This window comes from Ursus americanus, chromosome 26 (genome assembly GCF_024610735.1).
Source record: "Ursus americanus isolate L20-20 chromosome 26, mUrsAme1.1.p, whole genome shotgun sequence".
Taxonomy (NCBI): Eukaryota; Metazoa; Chordata; class Mammalia; order Carnivora; family Ursidae; genus Ursus; species Ursus americanus.
This window is the reverse complement of record NC_142152.1, coordinates 31,215,843-31,236,204: the sequence shown is the minus strand read 5'-3', so window position 1 is coordinate 31,236,204 and position 20,362 is coordinate 31,215,843. Positions and strand designations below refer to the sequence as shown.

The following is a 20,362-nucleotide window of genomic DNA, read 5'->3' as shown; positions in this document are numbered from 1 at the left end:
TCACTTAGCTGACTGAGCCACCCAGGCGCCCCTCATCTGGGTTTTTTAATGGTGTTTGCCAAAGCTTTTCCTTACCATGGTGACACCTGTTCTTTTTGTTGTTTCCCTGTGATCACTTTTCACCATCGTTTTGTTGTTTGGAGAAGCAGTGGCACTTATCCCCTGGAGACCATGGAACGCCCTTTACCTGGGGTACCGTCACACCCAGGAAGACGGGAAAAGGGATGATGACACCCCCCCCCCCCGGGAGGCGCGGAAGGCAGGCTCTCTCTTCGGCAGCGTGTACCCTTTGTTTGTGCTGGCTGGAGATCCGGTGCTTTTATTTTGGGAGGGAGAAGCTTCCTTATTGGGAGTGAATGAGGACGTATCCATGGCCAGGAGTTTTTCTTCTTTCCCACATTTTATTTCTTGTGCAAGTGCTATTTGGTGAGGGCAGGTTCACGCTTGAGGCTTTCAGGGACCCGGCTGTCGGTGCCCTTGGCCGTCCTGGGGAGTCTGTGTTGCGCTTTTTCATATGGGTGTAGTTTATTTAAAACCCGAGCGTGTCTGGAGTCACTCCTCCAGTGTCTCATGACGGGATGGACGAGAACTGGATAAAGCCGCAGGCCTGTGGGTGTTGCAGACTCTCAGGTCGTCAGCTGCAGGCGGCGGCCGAGCCTCAGGACTCCTGATCGGCCACTTAACCAGCGCGGGTCCTCCCTGCGTGTCCCTCCGAGTAAAGCGCTGACCCTTCCGCCTCGGCCGTCCACGGACCCCCCCTTTGTTCGCCGTGGTCACTGCTACCACCCAGGGCACGGCCACTGAGTGAGCCCGCCGTCAGCGAGGGGATGCAGCCCACACTCCAGCCCGCAGCCTTGACCGCCGGTGGGCGCGGAGGGTCACGGGGCCGTGGGAGGCAGCCGCTGTGGTCACGCCTGTCGGCGGGCGCGGGCTCCCCCCAGGTCTCTGCCGACACATCCAGCCGGGCGCTCTTACCTTAGCCTGTTCTCAAGGAGGCGCGGTCTCGGGTGGAAACTTAGTCTCGTGCAGGGTGCTCTGGACTCAGAAGTTCAGAGGTGAGACCACTTGAAGCAGGAATATTTTTTCTGCCCTAGAGATCTGGCATTTAACCTCGGTTTTGGCTTAATTACTACTTTTCCCAACGTGCTTAGTACTTCCTGAGGGAAACTGTGTTTGAAATTTAGGTACTATTATGTTGATACGGTTTTTATAACAGCAGCAGTAACAACTACTTACTGAGAACCTGTTAGTACAGACACCATATACATTGACTCAGTTCTGCCAAGGGCCCTGTGAGGGTGCGTGACATTTGTATTTTACAGATGAGAGCAGAGAGTCAAAGAGGTTAAGCAAATTGTCCCAGGTCATGTGGATATTATGTGAATTCAGAGTGTGTAAGTTTATAAACAGGTAGTAATGGGAATTGTATTAACAAGGAAAATGAATAAGAGAAAAATCTTTATTCTGAGTAATTCAGTTCATTTTTTAGTATATCATAAAAAAACATGCATACATACATATATACACATACACATTAATAAATATTTAAAGATTTATTTAGAGAGAGAGAGACTCCCAAGCAGACTCCCCACTGAGTGCAGCACCCAGTGGCTCGATCTCACGACCCTGAGATCATGACCTCAGCTGAAATCAAAAGTTGGCCACTTAACAGACTGAGCCACTCGGGTGCCCCACGCATTAATTTTTTTTAAAAAATCTGTTCTAATTTCAGGTCTCTGTCAGTGGAATTGAGTGGGATTATATTGCCACACAGGGGCCACTACAGAATACCTGTCAGGATTTCTGGCAGATGGTGTGGGAACAGGGAATCGCCATCATAGCAATGGTGACAGTAGAAGAGGTAAGTGCTCATCTCTCGTCATCGATTCTCTGAAGCTGAGAGCAGTTCACATGGCTCATGGGGAATCGTGACCTGTACAGCAGGAGGGGTGGGGGTGCCGCTCTGCCTTCAGACGTGCTGTCGCTATGAAAGGGCCCCCGCGGCTGCCCCTGCTCTGGTGTGCTGACTGGCCGTGTCTCTCACAGGAGGGCGGAAGGGAGAAGAGCTTCAGGTATTGGCCACGACTGGGTTCCCGGCACAACACTGTCACCTACGGGAGGTTTAAGATCACGACCCGGTTCCGCACCGACTCTGGCTGCTACGCCACCACAGGCTTGAAGATGAAGCACCTGCTCACGGGCCAGGAGAGGACAGTGTGGCATCTCCAGTACGCGGACTGGCCTGAGCATGGCTGCCCGGAGGACCTCAAGGGATTTTTATGTAAGTGTCTTCGTGCCCAGCAGGCCTCTGCCGACATCATCCACACGGAGGAGGACGGAGGCTGCTGAACTGTTTCCTTTATGATGTCTCAGAGACGCTTTGGACTTGCTTTATTATTTTTTTAAAGATTTTATTCATTTATTTGAGAGAGAGAAATCCCAGGACCCCGCGATCGTGAGCCGAGCCGAAGGCAGGTGCTCAGTCACCTGAGCCCCCCCGGGCGCCCCTGGACTTGCTCTAAAATAAAGGCTTCAAGTGTTTAGAGGAGGCTTAACAGAAAGGAGTTTTTGAAGTACGATTTGGTGGCGAGTAGAAGGGCTTCGAGACTATGTCCGCGTGTCATGTTGTAGACGAGCAGAGGCAGTGACGCGCCGCGATCGCGCTGCCGGTTAGCGCCCGGGGGTGGCTAATGGCACCAGGCTCCTTACCCAGAGTCCTCCCAGTCTGTGATGAAGTCTGAGCATTGTCAGTTTGATGGGCCTTACTCCCTGCGTCTTTTTCTGTTTCACTGCTGTCTCCCAGCATACCTTGAGGAGATCCAGTCTGTTCGACGCCATACAAACAGCACCAGTGAACCAAAAAGCCCCAACCCTCCGTTGCTGGTCCACTGCAGTGCCGGAGTGGGAAGGACTGGCGTCGTCATCTTGGCAGAGATCATGATCGCCTGTCTGGAACACAATGAGGTACTTAGGCCCTTTTTGGTCGGTGGGGGAGAGGCGGGCCGGGCACACGGCAGGGGAAGAAAGGAGCTGGTGGCCCAGCGGTCCCCTCTGAACAAGTTCCCCGCAGGCTTCTTCTAGAAGATGCTAAGGGAGGAGAGTGTCGGTGTCCTGAGCGGAGTCGTGCCCGGACAGGGCCGCGTCCCGCTCAGCGCTGCCCCTCCTTCCAGGTGCTGGACGTCCCCCGGGTGCTGGGCATGCTGAGACAGCAGAGGATGATGATGGTGCAGACGCTCTGCCAGTACACGTTCGTGTACCGCGTGCTCATTCAGTTCCTGAAGAGCTCGCGGCTCATCTAAGCTCCCGCCGCTCGCGCCGGGGACCCGACGGTGGGACGCGGTGATGGCCGACAAAAGTGCTTGCCTAACCCGTACTTCCTCGCGGCCACCCGTGGCGCCTGGATGACGGCGCACGGAGGGACCCGTGCAGAGCACGGGGCGGGGAAGGAGCTGAAGGACAAAAGGACGTGGTCCCCAGGGCCTGGCCCCGCTCCCGTCGGTCTGACGTGCAGCACTTGCACACTTTGTGCCGGTTGTTCCCTAGACGATTCTCTGTTGTACAGAAGCTGTGCCGGGCAACCCTGGCAATCAGTAAGGCACACCGATTTCTATCTTGGTATCTTGGAATTTTATTTTATGACTGAAGTATTTGGGGTTTTCTTCCTGAGAAACTGAACTTTCCACGGGGATGGTCCACAGATGTGATTGGTTCCTATGTAAGTTTGTATTTAAAACCATGTTACTATCTCTTGTTATTTTAAAAAACCTTAACAGCTTAGTTACCAAACCCAAAACTACAAGAAGAATCTAAAAGTGTTATTTTGAAACATAGAAAGCATTTTTATATTCAGAAAATTTTTTATCCTAAAATATTCTATATATTTGTACCTTCTCTATTTTCCAAACAAGAGTTCAACTCATTAAGGTACTGAAATGAGTCAGTTACCGTAAGAGAAAGTCGCGAATGAAGGCACATTATTGGGAACGGAAGACAATACTCAGAGTCACTATTTTTTTCAGTATTATTTGTAAACCTAAACGAGTTTGATCTTACTGGTTGCAAATGAAGTGAAAAACAACCGCATAGGTTGGTTTTAAGCACTTTGTTGTTAAAGACAAATCTGAATGTTAATATATGTGATGCTTGATAGATGAGACGGTAGCAGTGGGTATCCAGAAGTGTGGGAAGAGGTAAGGGCTAAGTCACGTGGGGTGGTCAGGGCCTGAGTAAGTGCGGGTAAATGCAAGGTGGCCAATGCGAGATGCCTTTGACGGAAGTGCAGTATTAACTCTGCTCAGACTGAGAGGCCGCGGTGGGGGTTTGGGGGATGGGGGCTGAGCCCCCCAGAGGGTAGGTACCCCCGGGAAGTTCACGTCAGTGTCTGTGACTCACTCTGTTTCCTTGGAGTTCTTATACCTAAACTTCTATTCTTTTTTAATAAAGTCAGGTTTATATTTTCATTAAAAGAAGCCTTGAAGAGGCTTTATTTTCTTCTGATTAAAGAAGGGAAGAGTTCGTGGTAGTTTCACCTCTTTTCCCAAAACTAGAGCCCGAACTACTTGTGGGGCCACCAGATTGCTGTGCTATTCAAGAGATGCTGGGGTTTTAGCTCCCCGACCCCCTGACCTCACCCCTGAGGTCAGTGTTAGCTTCTTGGCTCCTCCCTGCCCCCCACGCTATTCCCGGTGCATCGATCGCATCCCGGTGGCTGAGCTGGAGAGGGAGAGTGTTGCCGTTGGTCCAGGCGAAGATGGCCTTGTCACAGAGGGACTTGAGTAGGTAAGGACTTAGTGGGTATGTTTCCCTGAGGAGCCATCTCGTTTTTCCTTCCGAGGCTGCTTCTCTAAAATGCGGAGCTTCCAAAATGTCGCATCCAGGGCTCTTCCCCTAATGACAGTATCCTGGGGCTGGTTCCGATTGCCAGCGTTCGCTCCGAAGGCTGGTTGACTCACCGTTGAACAGGACCACTAAGTGTGTGTTGTCAGCGGTGAGACAGGATCGGCTTCCTACGGTGTGGATCTGCCATCTCCGGATTACCCAGAATCAGCCACTCCAGAGGGCCCTTCAGGAGCTGGTAATGAGAACGAATACTGGAAGTGGCACCTTGCTCACTTAGGGACAAAATGTTAATTTTAAACCTGAAATTGTTTTAAGAGTCCTGTTTAAATAACAGTAGACCCAAGTGTAAATATTGAGAAAGAGCTCCCAGAAGAATGGGATAAGCGATTTTTATGGTCATATTTCCCGTCTCCACACCACATAAAGGACGGGAGTTTTCAGTGTTTTTCTTTTTCTTCCATGGTACGTTTTTTTAAAAAATGCGTTTCTGTCAGGTTTAAACATTTTGAAGTGTCCCATTGATAAGAACATACTGTGAAACAAAAATCTAAAGAGTAATATATGGTATATTTGTGTTCCGGTTGTAATAATTAGAAGTAGATTACTTCTGAGGGCTAAATTACACTATTTAAATGTCACTCTTAAAATGTCGCATGTTTGACCATCTTCTAAGACCCATGTAATTTTTTGTCCCTTTCGAATATTTAAACTTTTTCAGTTAGTAAATATGAAAGTATTTCTGAATAAAAATTGACATTACTGGACTTTGAAATAATGTGATTTTCAAGAGCAAACTGTACAACATTTAGGCTTCATAGGTTTACCACACCTGAACGGAGGATGTTGCTGTCTGCCAAACTTACACAATGCTTCACTATCTCAGTGTCTTTTAGTTCCTTGAAATTCTAAATTTCATAGCAAAATTACCAAAATGTACATTTTCACAGAAAGTAGGTTACAAACCAGTGTTTTCCAGTGGATTGATTTTGGCATCTCTTGGCATCAGTCTTCCTGATTAGTGGGGTCTTTTGATGAAATATTTTAGCTGAGAGTTTTGAGCACAGAAAGTATTCATTTGGAATGTTAAGTGCAGTCATTATTAATTACTTTCCTCTGTAACACCTGTGAAGTATTCCAAAAACCCTAGTATTTAGCCTTTAAAACCCTTTGGCAGAATTAACACAGAAGGTGGACAGACCTACGCTTCCTTAGAAGCTTCCAGAAAGAGCAAGGTCTAGGCAGAAGCGCAGAGGAGGAGTGTGTCAGGGTGGAGGACTGAGTGATGACAGCAGGCAGGGCCAACTTTTCTGTGAAGCTTTCGTTGTCAGAAGAAAAAAAGCCCCTTCAGGATGGGTTGATATGTTAGTATTCACAACACTAAGAAAAAATATATATAATATAAAACCTCATGTTTTAAAATGTACGGCTGAAGACCACCTGCACTGTAGGAATAGGTTTGAAACTTGCATGAATAAATAGAAGCAAGAATTACTGTTTATTGTAAATTGATTTTAAAATCAGACCTTTTTTTTAGGTTTTAATTTATTTCTTCATTTTAAGCAGTCTCTGCACCCAACATAGGGCTCAAACTCACAACCCTGAGATCCGGAGTCACATGCTGTTCTGACTGAGCCAGTCAGGCTCCCCTAAAAGCGGACTTTTTAAAGGAACACTTTGGGATATAAATTTAGGGAACTTGTTTCCCATCAAGATTTCATGTGGAACAAGCTGAAACTATCTTTTCTCCAGTTTAAAGTTTATTTTAAAAAGAAATCTAGGGGCGCCTGGGTAGCGCAGTCGTTGGGCGTCTGCCTTCGGCTCAGGGCGTCATCCCGGCGTTCTGGGATCGAGCCCCACATGGGGCTCCTCCGCTGGGAGCCTGCTTCTTCCTCTCCCACTCCCCCTGCTTGTGTTCCCTCTCTCACTGGCTGTCTCTCTCTGTCAAACAAATAAATAAAATCTTTAAAAAAAATAAAAAATTAAAAAAATTTAAAAATAAAAAAGAAATCTGAATTGGAGGGGACTCTTTATTGAGCTGAGAGACATTTCAAAAATAGAGGACTAGGTACATTAGGAATTTGCCTGGAAAAACATTTCTCAAAAGAACATGAGTTTTCCAAATTCCTCTAGATAAGGGCTCTGTTCCAGTATCTACAACTATAGAAAAATGAAGAAAAATCAGAAAGTCCAGTTGTTTAAAGTTTGCCTGTGTTGGGGATGACGATTTTAGGAAACAGTTGAAGGGGTCCTCGGGCGGTTAAGGTGGCATAGTTTCCTGTATATTACACGCAGTTCCCAAATAAAAATTATGCTCTAAAAGTTCAGATGTATGTGTGTGGAATTATTGAGAAAAATAGTAATATTTCCCCTTGTAAGCCGTATTCCAAGTGGGTGCTAGTTAACTCTCTTGGTTTGTCCTCCCAAACCTTGTTTGGTATAGAACCAAATCGCTGTAATCTGAGCTCTGAAAGAGAGAGCAAATTTTCTCCCTGCTGCACCCTGGTGGTGAGATCCGAGAACGCATTCTCTGCCTGGTGCTAGGGCCCGAGCCTCAGCAACCAGTTGGTCAACTTGATCAGCGTTTGCTGAGAGAACTCCACGTAAGGGAACATCCCACCATGTGTTACAGAAACTTGAATGGCTCACGAAGGGAAGGGGGCAGATCGAGACGTGGGATGAAGTGAGCGGGAATGCACCTGTGAAAGCACCCACGAGGCAGGGCAGGGGTGAAGGAGGGTGAGTTGGCACTCCACTCCCCTACCTTTCCTGTTGCCCCTTAAACACCCTCCCTTTCCTGTCACTGGCATCAAACGGGAAGCAGAGGATGGGCCAAGAAGGAGGTTCAAGGTCTGCAACACCCAGCCGAGGAGGCCGCAGTCCTAGGCAAATGTTGCCACGTAAAGGGTATCTAGGTCACATGCACATAACATAGGGTCTGGCCACACAGTTTCCAAAAATGAGTTATCCCACATATTTGAGAAATTAAAAGAGTTTTCAAAAATCTAGAGTAAATCTAAACTTTTCCCAATATGTTGACAGGTTAAGGGATGGTAACGACTTATTTTAAATTACGCTGTAATAGTATCTATCAGTGCAGATGGATGACAAGAAAGGAATAATTGTCTTTGAACTTCTAACTCTGGAACCAACAGTATGGCTGTTAATTTTTGAAAATTACTAGCTCTATCAAGCTTGATCATTATTCTTTGGTTTCCTTTAAGCCACTTGGTGGCGTGTCATATAAAAAGACTTAAAATTTCTAAAATCCTTTGGCTTTGAACCTATAATACAGTGTCTCCACACTCGCTATCGCGGTACACATGCCACTGTAATACATCTACAATTTTAACTGAGCTGGTTGGTTTTTAAGCTGTGTAAAAATATCAGTACTCTATATAAGTTGTCAAATGTCCATACAGACATTTTAAGTGTGTACGTGTATTTTAAATTCACATTCTAAAAACTTGCGGGGAAAAAATCTACAGTATTTACTCTTAGGAGCAAGTCTGTGGCTGCCAAAGAAATTCAGCAGGTTGGGTTATCTCGGTTAACCAGAACATGAATCTGGCCTCGGTTTGGGGGGTACATTGATGAGACTAGTGCGGAATTAATGACGACTGGCTTTCCATTTCGACCTGCTCACTCATCTGCTGAGAAAATCTGAGCAAATGAATGAGGGATAGAAGCTCAGTCACTCATTTTTTAGAAAAATGCAAATGTCATAGGTCATACGCGATCATAAATGCTATGAGATTGTCCTAGAAGTCTATTAGAAACCACTTGAGGGGCGCCTGGGTGGCACAGCGGTTAAGCGTCTGCCTTCGCCTCAGGGCGTGATCCCAGCGTTATGGGATCGAGCCCCACATCAGGCTCCTTTGCTATGAGCCTGCTTCTTCCTCTCCCACTCCCCCTGCTTGTGTTCCCTCTCTCGCTGGCTGTCTCTATCTCTGTCGAATAAATAAATAAAATCTTTAAAAAAAGAAAAAGAAAAGAAATCACTTGAGATTAATGGACCTCTGAGACAAGATCTTTTGCCTTATTTTATAGTGATATTTTTCAAAATGTAATTTGATCTTAGAGTTAACTATATCCCAAAAGGTTTAGTGGTTTTGCGGTTTTTACTGGAATAAAACCAACGCAAATACTGGTTCAGCCCAAGTAACCTGAAAAAGTAAATATTCTCCAGAGGTGACAAACTTATTTCCAGAACATATTTTTTTTAAAAAAAACAAGATTAAAAATAGTACAAAACTCAGGTTAACCCTCGGGAGTTAAAAGGTGAACGAAAGAAAGAAAAAAAAAATGAAGAGAAAAGATACTAGAATTTGTAACAACTTTTAGGCCAGTAGAGCTCTAATGGGTTTTATTTGCATAGTTTGGTTTTTAGGGCAGGACAGAGAAATTGAAGCAGTAGTTATTGTGCAGGGATGATTCTTAATGTTTTTGAAACTTTTCTGTTAATATCAACTTGGACCCTTCCATATTAGACTTTCTCAATCCTATATTAAAGTAAGCAGCTTAATTTCTTATAGAATTGAGCTATTGCACGATTATAAATAAGTATATGCAATTTCTAAGCAACACAAAATGAGAGGAAAAATAAAAATATTTGTTAGTATAGCAAGCCTTTTTAAAAGCTTGGATATTTACCTTATTCAACAGATTGATTGGCACAGGGCCATTAGAATATATTTTTGCTTTTTTACTGTATTCTTGTGCAATTTTTTATATTACAATATAAAACAGATTTTTATCATGCAAATGTTAAATATTTTCCTATGAAAACACCTCATTCTATCGTGCTTAACTGGAGGAAATATTCGGAGATCTAAAGATGTAATTTGGCTCAGATGAAGAATTAATTACACCGTAACCAGAAATTTGTTGTATATTTCTGAACTGTATGATCTGGTTAAAAACTGAAGCAATCCAAACCCTACCCATAGTGAATTTAGTAGAGCATAGTTTAAAAATAAACATCTAGATAAAAAGTCTATTTAAGTAAAAATTCCAACAGAAGTTAATATGATTTAACAATCCTAATAAGCCCAAAATTTAGAGAAAATTTACATGAAATACATTTTCTTAGAAAGTTGCCCTATAATTCAAGCAATGCACTGGGAATTCTACCTTTTGGGCATGCTAGTATAGTCTAGTATTATTTTCTAGTTTAAAAAGCAATTTTAAGTGCTGTCTGAAGATTAATAATGTAAAAATGTATAATCAGAAGAACTTAATTCTTCTAAACCATCATTGGTTTGTAAAATTGTGTACATTTAATGGGCAAAAAAGTTTGAATGACTTATGATGTAATATACGTGAAATGAATGTATTAGTTTTTTGCCATAAAAATATTGAAGATATAACTCATGTGTGAATATATGAGTACAATTAAAGCTATTTTGCGTGTGTTTTTTCACTCTAGATCTATTGCATGGAGGCATATAATTGGTCCCATTTCCCCACTGGATTCTTTATATTATTAATTAATTAGTTAATTTACTTAGAGAGTGTGAGCCTATGCATGCACACATGGGAGGAGGGGGAGAGGGAGAGAGAGAATGTTAAGCAGGGTTCCACCCCAGCACAGAGCCCCCTCTCATGACCCTGAGATCATGACCTGAGCTGAAATCAAGAGTTGGGCACTTAACCAACTGAGCTGCCCAGGCATCCCCTCTGCTGGATTTTTTTATTTTTATTTATTTTTTAAAGATTTCATTCATTCATTTGACAGAGAGCGAGAGAGCACAAGCAGGGGGGAGAGGCAGAGAGAGAAGCAAGCTCCCCTCCCCCACCCGAGCAAGGAGCCCAATGAGGGGCTCGATCCCACGCCCCTGCGATCATGACCTGAGCCAAAGGCACACGCTTAACCCACCCAGCCACCCAGGCGCCGCGAATGATTTTCCATCACGTACTGAACCACTGATGTTTGTCCGAGCAGTTGCCGGACGCTGCACAGCTCCGCGGGAAAGGGTCACGTAGGAGTTCGACGGCATCTTGCCAGCGGCTTCAGGAGCCGGGACGTTTGCGGAACAGCTCGCATCCTCGCAGAGTCAACGTCCGTAGACGTGCTTCCCAGCAGCTCAACGGAGCTCCTCGCACCCCCAGCCCTGGAGTGGAGCTTTTTGTCGTCACACGGCCACCTCATTTTTTAGTGGGGTTTCTTCTAGACCAGCAACAGCAGCTTGGAAGCGTGTTAGAAATTCAGATTCTCCAGGGTCATCCCAGGTCTGAAAATTCCGAATCCGAAGTCGGGGGGAGGAGGCCCAGAAAGGCGCCTTCGCAGGTTCTCAGGTGATTCTGAAGAGCACTCAGCGTGCGAAACGCTGCTTCGGGCACTTAAAAGGCCGCCGGTGTCCAGAGAGCTCCCAGGTGGCGAGTCCTTACCAGCCGAACGCACGCGCAGAAGGGACTCGCAGCTGAGTTGCAGCTCTTGAGATGGGGCGTGTGTGCTGGGTCTTCGGGCCGGCCCAGGTCAACCACAGGGGCCCAGCGGGGGGCAGGGGGGCCTCGGCGTGAAGAGATGGGGTGACGCAGGCAGGGGTGGGGGCCGAGTTGACGGTGCCACCCGCCGGCCTCCACGACCGAGGAGGCCGCTGCAGGGGAAGGGAGGCCGGCGGCCTCTAGGAGCTGGAAGAGGCAAGGCCAGCGTCTCCCCGGAGCCTCCAAGAAGAGGGCAGCCCTGGCGAGATTTGGATGTTAGGACGTCTGACTTCCAGACGGTGGGATAAGAAAGCTTTCTTCAAGCCACTGAGTGTGTGGTAACTCGTCCCAGCAGCAAAAGAAAACCGGTGCCGCAGGGTGTTCCTCCTCCGGAGAGGCCGAAGACCAGCTCACCGGCGTTGCGGCGCTGGAAGAACGAGGGGAGCACGGCCGCCGCCCTCGCCGGACTGCTGGGCGCTCTCCTCTCCTAACTCGAGTGCGGAAGCGAGAAAATTCCTGAGGCAAAGGTTGGTTTGGGGGCAAAACCTCCTACGTCCATTCAGCTGTCTTCTTCCCGGTCTGTAAATGAAACGTGGCCTTGTTCTTTGGGGCGGGGCCGTCAGGAGCCCTCTCTGCGGCTCTTACAGGGTCTGGGAACGGCGCTTACTAGGTGCGCGCCCTGGCCCTGCCGCGATGGGCCCGCCGCTTGCCCCTCGGCCCAGCGCAGGAGGGCCACCAGCTGCGCCTGCCTCTAGCTCGCCAGGACCTCAACGATGATTTTTAAAGCCCCTCGTAATTAAGGCAAGGCTAACTTCGGCATATTAAAACTAAAATCTTGGGGTGGCTCAGTCAGTTGGGCGTCTGCCTTCGGCTCTGGTCATAATCCCAGCGTCCTGTCAGCAGGGGTGAGTGGGGGGAGGTACCTGCTCTGCGGGGAGCCTGCTTCTCCCTCTCCCTCTGCTGCTCCCCCTGCTCGTGCTCTCTTGCTCGTTCTCTCCTTCTCTGAAATAAATAAAATCTTAAACAACAAACTAAAAACTTTGGCTCATCGAGTCCAAACCCTTAAACCGGGGCCCAGGGTAAATTAATTCACAGGCAACCTTGCAACTAATTGATCCACTTGGCAAATCATCTTGGCCTGTATAAAGCTGTTTTGATCTTTTCTGATTGGCTTCACTAGGGAAAAAAAATGTGAGTTTTAAAAGTAAGGCTTCTCAGGAAGATGCTAATTTATATTTTAAACCATGTAAAATGTGAGCAAATGAGGAAATTTTCTTGTAATTTAGCAATCTGCTACATTCTCCCTTCTATGGGGAATTTGTACTTTGAATGTAAAGAGGAGACATCTGTCCTGTTTAGCCCCTAAACTCACCTGTGCGAAGCCTCTCTTCTAGCTTCCATGATCTCCCACCGTGAACAAATGCATTCATTCTCCAGCAGACAATGACCTGGGATCCACAGAGAAATAAGTCTTTCGTCTTAAGAAGCCCATAGTCGAGACTATGGCACATAACTAACTAAACTAGGCACATAAACAATATTATAATTCATACTATAGATCTGAGAGATCCTGGATCCCAGAGCAAGTGGGACAACTGTCAGGGCAATCAGACAAAGTCTCATGGTGTTACTATCTGGGCTGTCAGCGAAGGCCCAAGAGGGCAGCACAGGGGAAACAATATTCTGAGCTGGGAGCAAGTACGAAGGGGAGAGAGAGAGAGAAGGGACCTCTGCCATGTTTTAAGAACAAGTAATTTGATGTGCTAGACACTTAGGATGCTTGGGGAAGGATAGCAAGAGAAGGAGAACATGACTTAATAAAAAATGCAAAGGGACCTGGACTTTATCTTGTCGGCAAGAGGAAACTCTCAAAGGTTTTTGTTTTTGAAGGGAGCGTGACATGGTCTGTGTTAGAAGAATAGCAGCTGTGAATATTTAATTTGCATACGACCTATTTAGTTCTTAGAAGCCAGCACTGAAGGCTCTGTAAATTCCGAGGCTGCGCACAGAGGCTGCTAACCCAGCTTCCGGTCACGGCTCGCAAAGGCGGTCTGTCTCAAAGGCTCGCTCATCATGCTGCCGGAGAGCAGAGTGGAGCATGGAGTGCGGGAGGAGCTGGAAGGAGAGGGAGAAACTAAGATGCTGCTGGAAGACTCCAAGCCAGTGTTTCCCCAATTTAACATTTACTTTCCATCTTTGCGCAACTTTTCCCAGAACCAAGAACCACTTTAGATATTTCTTTAAACCAACACATACTAAGCTTGAATTTCAAAGGGAAACCTGAGGACGACAACAGCAGCAGCAGCAAAATACCATAAAAGGTACAAAAATGTGGACGGTTCATGGTCCTAGAGACAAAAGCTGTACCCAGAGTTAGAAGTTGGAGAAGACCAGGCATGGCAAAGCAGGCAGCGGCAGGTCTGAGGCTGGGCCCGAAGGGTGGAGAACGAGCAAGAAGCCAGTTACCGAGAACGCCTTAAGTAAGACGGCAGCTCCACGAAAGGGAGTTAAATAGGAGCCAGGCGGTCAGTCTGAGGTAGCTGCATGGATAACGGGGTCAGGGGTTTGTGGAAGAGTGAGGCTGGGACTGAAGAAAGGAGCCCTGGGGGCCGAGAGAAGGGTGGCGCCCAAGAATAGAGGGGTGAAGGATGACTGATAGGGAGACCCAGACTGGGAACCAAGCATAGGGTCGAAGATCTTTTAGGAGGTTGAAGAGGATTGTAGGATGGGAAATGGAGGGGCTGCTCAGAAAGTTAGGGGGGAGAATTCCACAGGTGGGAGCTGAGGGGTAGATGGGGCTGAGGAAGGGCTGCAGCAGGGTGACTTGGGGCATAAGACATTGGGGGAGAAGTGGGGTGGGTGCTCAGCTCCCCTGTATTGTACTTTGCAGTTTGTCCGTGAGCCTGAATCCTGAACACTGTGGTGACAGTCAGCTTCCCATGAGTGAGATAAATCTGTCACCTATATACCACCAGAAATCAGCTGTAATACCTCCAGTGGTGTGCGCTACCTTTGCGGAAACATTGGTGTGGGCAGGGGATGATAAAAGCCTGAGTTCAAGACTGGGATACTGGGGGGGCCATTGCTAAGTTTCTAGAATATCTAGGTTATCATCATTATTTTGCTTCATCTTTTTATCCTTCATAGTCCCTAGGCATGAAACTGGGACTGGAATATTCAATTACATTGTTGTAAGCAGTTGAAAAAAGATGAACAGAGATAAGTCTTCTGAGACATATCTTAATAGTAAAGATCCCACTCCTGAACTACAAGGGCAAGAGGAGAGTATCAAACTGGGTTGATAGAATGTTTGCCCTCATTAAAAAGGGACAATTTTTCAGAGAGCTGACATTCTGCCTTAGCTCACTGAAAGGCCTTGAAGTTTAGATATTGGCAGGAAAGTGAGAAAGAAGAAATTAAGATACTACAGATACGGCTTAATGTTTCAAGATCCATGCCAGATCATAAACCATTTCCCATTGCACACAAGATCACTTACGTCTGGGTAAAATATGTTCCCCCTGAAAAGCAACTTTAGAAATCATGGCCAATAGATCTTAGGGGGATCCCATGCTTCTCACCTTCTGGCATTCATACCCTTGTATAGTATCTCCACTCCTTAAGTGTGGGCAGGACTTGTGACTTGCTTCTAACTAAAAGAAGGTAGCAAAGGTGATGGAAAGTCATTCCTGTATTATGTAATACGGGGCTTCATCTCACTCGCCTTAAAAAAGCAAACAGTGAGTCTGTGGCTGCTTACAGTGGTAGGGAACGGTGGACAGCCTCTAGAAGCTGAGGGCAGCCAATGGCCAGCAAAAAAAAAAAAAAAAAAAAAATCCCTCAGAGCTACAGCTACAGGGAAAGGAATTCTACCAACAACCTGAAAAGAGTTTGGAAGTAGATTCTCGCCCCAATCAAGCCTCCAGATGAGACCATAGCCCCAAATGACACCTAGCTTGTAGCCTTGAGACCCAGAGCAGACACATCTAAGTTATGCCTAAACTCTTGATACACAGAAATGGTGGGATAAATAATACATGTGTGTAGTTTTAAGCTGCTAATTTAAGGTAATTTATTATACAGCCTGGAAAGCAAATACAGAAATCTTAATATATAAAAGAATAAAACAGAGGAAAAGGAATATTGAATTACTGGCCATTTGGGATATTTATTAATGAAGATCAAACATCCAAAGGTCCGTCCTCAATGCTCATTTCCATGATTTTAAGAGTCGGTCCTTCCATGTCATGCCTGTTGTCATCCTGGACACTGTGAAACTGAAGAGCCGGGGAGAGCTCTGTGCTAAGACAACATAATTCATTTGAAGTCTCCACCTTTTCGGTGTCACTGTCCCCTTCAATGACATTCACAGATGTCTCTTGGTCTGTTAGGCTGTCGGAGACACTTGGATTTTTGTCATCCCAAACCGAAGGTCCAAGATTCGTTTCATCATTCACTTGCTGAATTATGACCCCTTCTGAGTACTTTGATTTATAGATGGGTAGGAAAAATTCACTTGGTGAAGAGAGTCTCTCGTTCTCGTCCTTTGGTATGGACAATAACATATCCAAAGCTTTTTGGTATTCTTGACGTTCCTGTTGAATTGTAGTATCATGTTTACTTTTATCTTCATTTTCTTCCGAATTCTCAGCCTGTTCAAAATCAAGTGAGTTCAGCGTATCACTGTGTTCCGGCTCCACCGCGCCATCCCAGGACGCGCAGCCTAAGTCCACCTTCAGGACGTGCAGCAGGTGGCGCATTTTCCCCTAGGATCAAGCCAAGGCAAGAATAATTACATTAATTCAGCTCGTCAAACTGAATCACTTTTGTCTGCAGTGCAGCGCATCTCAGCAGGATTAATCCTTCTCTCACCTCCCCCCCCCATACACACAAAAGGTACAAGGGAAAAACAGCCTTGCTTTCAATGCATTCTTTGAGGCTATGGAAAAACTTTAAAATTCTTTCCATACTAGAATTTTTTCTAATGAATGTCTAAAGAAAGACAAACCTCCTCCAAATGATGTTTATTCTGTTTTATGTGTCTCTCAAATAGGCGTTCTAAAAACCTAAAAATGATAAATAGAAATGTTAATGTCTCAAAATCAGAAAATCAACTAAATACAAAATAGCCATGCAATAACAAGACTACTAAAGGTTGGAAAATATTTATTTATTTAGTTAGTTAGTTATTATTTTTTTAAAAGATTTTATTTATTTATTTGACAGAGACAGAGACAGCCAGCGAGAGAGGGAACACAAGCAGGGGGAGTGGGATAGAAAGAAGCAGGCTCCCAGCGGAGGAGCCTGATGTGGGGCTCGATCCCAGAACTCCGGGATGACGCCCTGAGCCGAAGACAGACGCTTAACGACTGAGCCACCCAGGCACCCCTGGAAAATATTTTTTAGATTCTTCTTTTTCTTTCCAGAGCGAAACACTAATAATCCTTCCCTGTTCTGTCAAGTTCTCCAATCTGGGAGCTAGTATGGCTTTTGTTTTTGTTTAAGTTTTATAACAGATGCCATTGTTTCTGAAAGATTATATACCACTTACATTTCTGTGAAAATATTTTAAATGAAGTCCAACAATACCCTGCCACAGACCAAAAAGCATTCTTATTTTTCTCTCATGCACATATGCAAACGCCAAAAGCCTCTCCCTCCCATTCTCTCTCTTTCACATACACAACCCCCCCCAAACCAAACCTTAAAGGAAATTCTCTTTTAAAGAGTTACTTTTCAATGCTTCCTCAATTATACTTGAGAAAAATTCCACTGATGGTAAATCCACATAATAACCTAAAAGCTATCACTTAATAAGTACCACTAAGGGCTAGACATTTGCACTAGACACACAATCATTATACCTGTAATCATGACCAATATTTGGAGAGAAAGGTATTGTAAAGATCATTTTAAGTATGAGAAAATGATCTAAGATGATGACTTCCTCTCCCCTAAGGTCACAAGCCATTAGGAGAATTTAACCCAGATGTATCTGGGTCCAGAGAAATTATTTTTTCAACTACACTATGCTTGTCTTGTTATCACATGAAGGTATCGATACTTTTGTTGAAAAACAACTCCTTTGTTATGTTATGATCAATGAAGTAAGCCAATCTTAGATTTAGTAGTTCTACTTTACTCAGCAATTTTTTAAAAAGGTTTATTTATTTGTTTTAGAGAGAGAGAAAGGAGAGAGTGCGTGCAGTGGGGAGAAAGGACAGAAACAGAGGGAGAGACAGAATCTCAAGCAGACTTCCTGCTAAGTGGGGAGCCTGACACAGGGCTCGATCTCATGATCTGAGCTGAAACCAAGAGTCAGATGCTGAACCACTTGGGCCACCCAGGTGCCCCAACTTAGCAATTTTTTAAAAGCCCAAGAAATCCGCATTCTATCTTTTATAAACAATACATACTGTTTGGGTACCTATTTTGTTTTTTCTCATCAACCATTTATTTTGAACAATTTTCTGTATAAATAAATACACTTCTAAAACATCATTTTAAGTTCCTGAACACTTGATCTTGTAAATATTCAACAATTTATTCAACCAAACCTTTACTATTAGATATACGGGTTGGTTCTATTTTTTTGGTGCTTTAATAACAAAAGCTGCAATAAATAGCCTTATAATCTAAAAGAAAAATTTAAGTTTTTTTTCTACAACAAACACATGTTCTATGCAAATGTTTTTTGTTTTTGCTTCTAACCTGTGCTTTATTGTTTGATTTATACTTGGAATCTTAATGTTTTTGTTGTGGTAAAAAACAGGTAATATAAAATTTACCATTTAACCATTTTTAAGTGTATAGTTTAGTAGTGTTAAATATATTTCATAACCATATATTGTTATGAAACAGACCAATAGAACTTTTTCATCTTGCCAATTGAAACTCTATAACCATTATGAAAACATTTTTAATCACCCTTTTTAAATAAAAGTAGTAAACAGAATTATTATAAAAAACTTAGGTCTTTTTAGTATATCTTTTTATAGCAATAATACAAATTTTACTTTAATTAAAAAAACTTCATATAAGAAGAGAAGTAATTCATTAGAAATGCTGTACTTGACATATTACAACAGGGAAAGCACGTAGCATAAATGGGGTTCTATGATACATAACAGTAAGTAGGTCTCGGTGCCCAGTGAACTTTATTTAGATAAATAATGTTCAAGCTGATTCAGGACCACACAGTTTCCTTAAGATATGCAATATCTAATCTGGGTTTATAAACTTTCCATTTCATTTACAGTATATTAACCTAGCTTTTAATTTGTCCTCACTTTACTAGTAACAGTTGTAACAAAAATGCTTGCTTTTGATTCTCGTGACAAGTTTCAAATAGTAAAATGAGATGATGGATCTTTCAAATACACAAAAATTTGGTTCACCAGTCTATTATAACTAAGAGATATAGTGTTGTTTTTGTATAGTTATTTTTTTTGTAGACTCTGTGGGATTTTTACATGGATGACAATGTTGTCTGTGAATAAAGACAGTTTTACATCTTTCTTTCAAATATGGATATCATTTTCTTTCTCTTTTTTTAAGATTTTATTTATTTGTCAGAGAGAGCGAGAGACCACAAGCAGGGGGAGTGGCAGGCAGAGGGAGAAGCAGGCTCCCTGGTGAGCAAGGAGCCCAATGAGGAACTTGGTTCCAGGACCCTGGCATCATAACCTGAGCCGAAGGCAGATGCTTAAGTGACTGAGCCACCCAGGCATCCCTCATTTTCTTCTTCTCTTTTTTTTGTGATAGATTTTTAAAAAAGATTTATTTATTTTATTTTCAGAGAGAAAGCATGAGCTGGGGGGGGCAGAGAGAATCTCAAGCAGACTCCATGCCGAGTGGGGAGCCTGATATGGAGCCTGATACGGGGCTTGGTCCCACGACCCCGAGATGATGACCTGAGCCGAAACCAAGAGTCAGACGCCCAAGTGACTGCGTCACTGAGACACCCCTGTGATGGATTTTTTAAAGTAAGGTGCAACTGACATAGATTATGATTCATTTGTTTATATTGTAAAATAATCACCAAAATAGGTCTAGTTAACACCCATCCCCACAGTTATAGAACTTTTTTCTTGCGATGAGCACTTTTAAGATCTACTCTCTCACAAAGTACTTTCTAATATGCAACACAGTACTATTAACTACAGTCGCCATGCTGTACATTAACATCCCCGCGACTTATTTTATAACTGGGAATTCTACCTTTTGACTACCTTTACCCATTTCGCCTAGCCCCCCTCCACTGGCAACCCCCAATCTGTTCTCTGCATCTTAGAGAAATAACAGTATTTAAATAAGTAAAATCTCTATTCTTATTCTTTTCTGTAACTCCCCTAAACTGCAAACTTGCCTTATATGGTAAAGAATTAAACATTCTTTACAATTTGCTATTAATTATAAGAATATGTCCCCCTAAGGAGCGCCTGGGTGATGCATTCGGTTAAGCATCGACTTTTGCTTTTGGCTCAGGTCACATCTCAGGGTTGTGAGACTGAGCCCTGCATTGGGCTCTGTGCTCAGTGAGAAGTCTGTCTGTCTCTTTCTCCCTCTGCCCTTCCCTCCACTTGCATGCTCTCTGTCTCTCAAATAAATAAATCTTTTTTTTAAAAAAAATCTGTCCCCCCCAAGAAAGCAATATAATTTTTCATTTCCTAATATGTGGAAATAACTTAAAAAATTAACATGATAAGGAAGAGTATTTAATGTACTATTCAACCACCATAATATAATTTAAAAAATCTTACCTGTTTGAAAATAAACCAAGTTTCAAAATTTCATCTGTTACATCTTCAATGAAACTCAGATATAACAGTTCTTCTTCACTGTGAAAACAAAGCAGTACACAGCATAAAAATTATTTCCTACTTACTCTGAAAACTACAGGAAACATGAGTACCTAATTAGAAATATCTACCACTACTATGACACATATACTGCTATCTCACATTAAGAGGAATGTTATAAAAAAAACTTATGTCTACATTCTTATACAAAGATAAATTTAAAGAGGAGAAAATGTTCCTAATCGAGTACAATTTTATAGATGTGTATGGCATTCATCCAGCACTAACAGATAAGCAGG

General features: G+C 43.9%; 2 protein-coding genes across 3 annotated transcripts in view; one reads left to right on the top strand and one right to left on the bottom strand.

Annotated features, from left to right (window-relative positions):
- PTPN21 (protein tyrosine phosphatase non-receptor type 21) overlaps window positions 1–7,163 on the top strand; it is a 75,020-nt gene extending 67,857 nt beyond the window's left edge. The window contains exons 16-19 of the mRNA XM_045807692.2: window positions 1,733–1,861; window positions 2,047–2,281; window positions 2,804–2,964; window positions 3,171–7,163. Coding sequence (XP_045663648.1) covers window positions 1,733–1,861; window positions 2,047–2,281; window positions 2,804–2,964; window positions 3,171–3,299 — 654 coding nt within the window. The 3' untranslated portion in view covers window positions 3,300–7,163. The remainder of the gene's footprint in view (window positions 1–1,732; window positions 1,862–2,046; window positions 2,282–2,803; window positions 2,965–3,170) is intronic.
- An 8,141-nt stretch (window positions 7,164–15,304) lies between these two features.
- Window positions 15,305–20,362, bottom strand: part of SPATA7 (spermatogenesis associated 7) — a 29,775-nt gene continuing 24,717 nt past the window's right edge. For both annotated transcript variants that reach the window (XM_045807693.2, XM_045807694.2), the window contains exons 10-12: window positions 20,025–20,102; window positions 16,271–16,328; window positions 15,305–16,028 (exon numbers count right to left, since the gene is read on the bottom strand). In XM_045807693.2, the coding sequence (XP_045663649.1) occupies window positions 15,444–16,028; window positions 16,271–16,328; window positions 20,025–20,102 (721 nt within the window). In that variant the 3' untranslated portion in view covers window positions 15,305–15,443. The remainder of the gene's footprint in view (window positions 16,029–16,270; window positions 16,329–20,024; window positions 20,103–20,362) is intronic.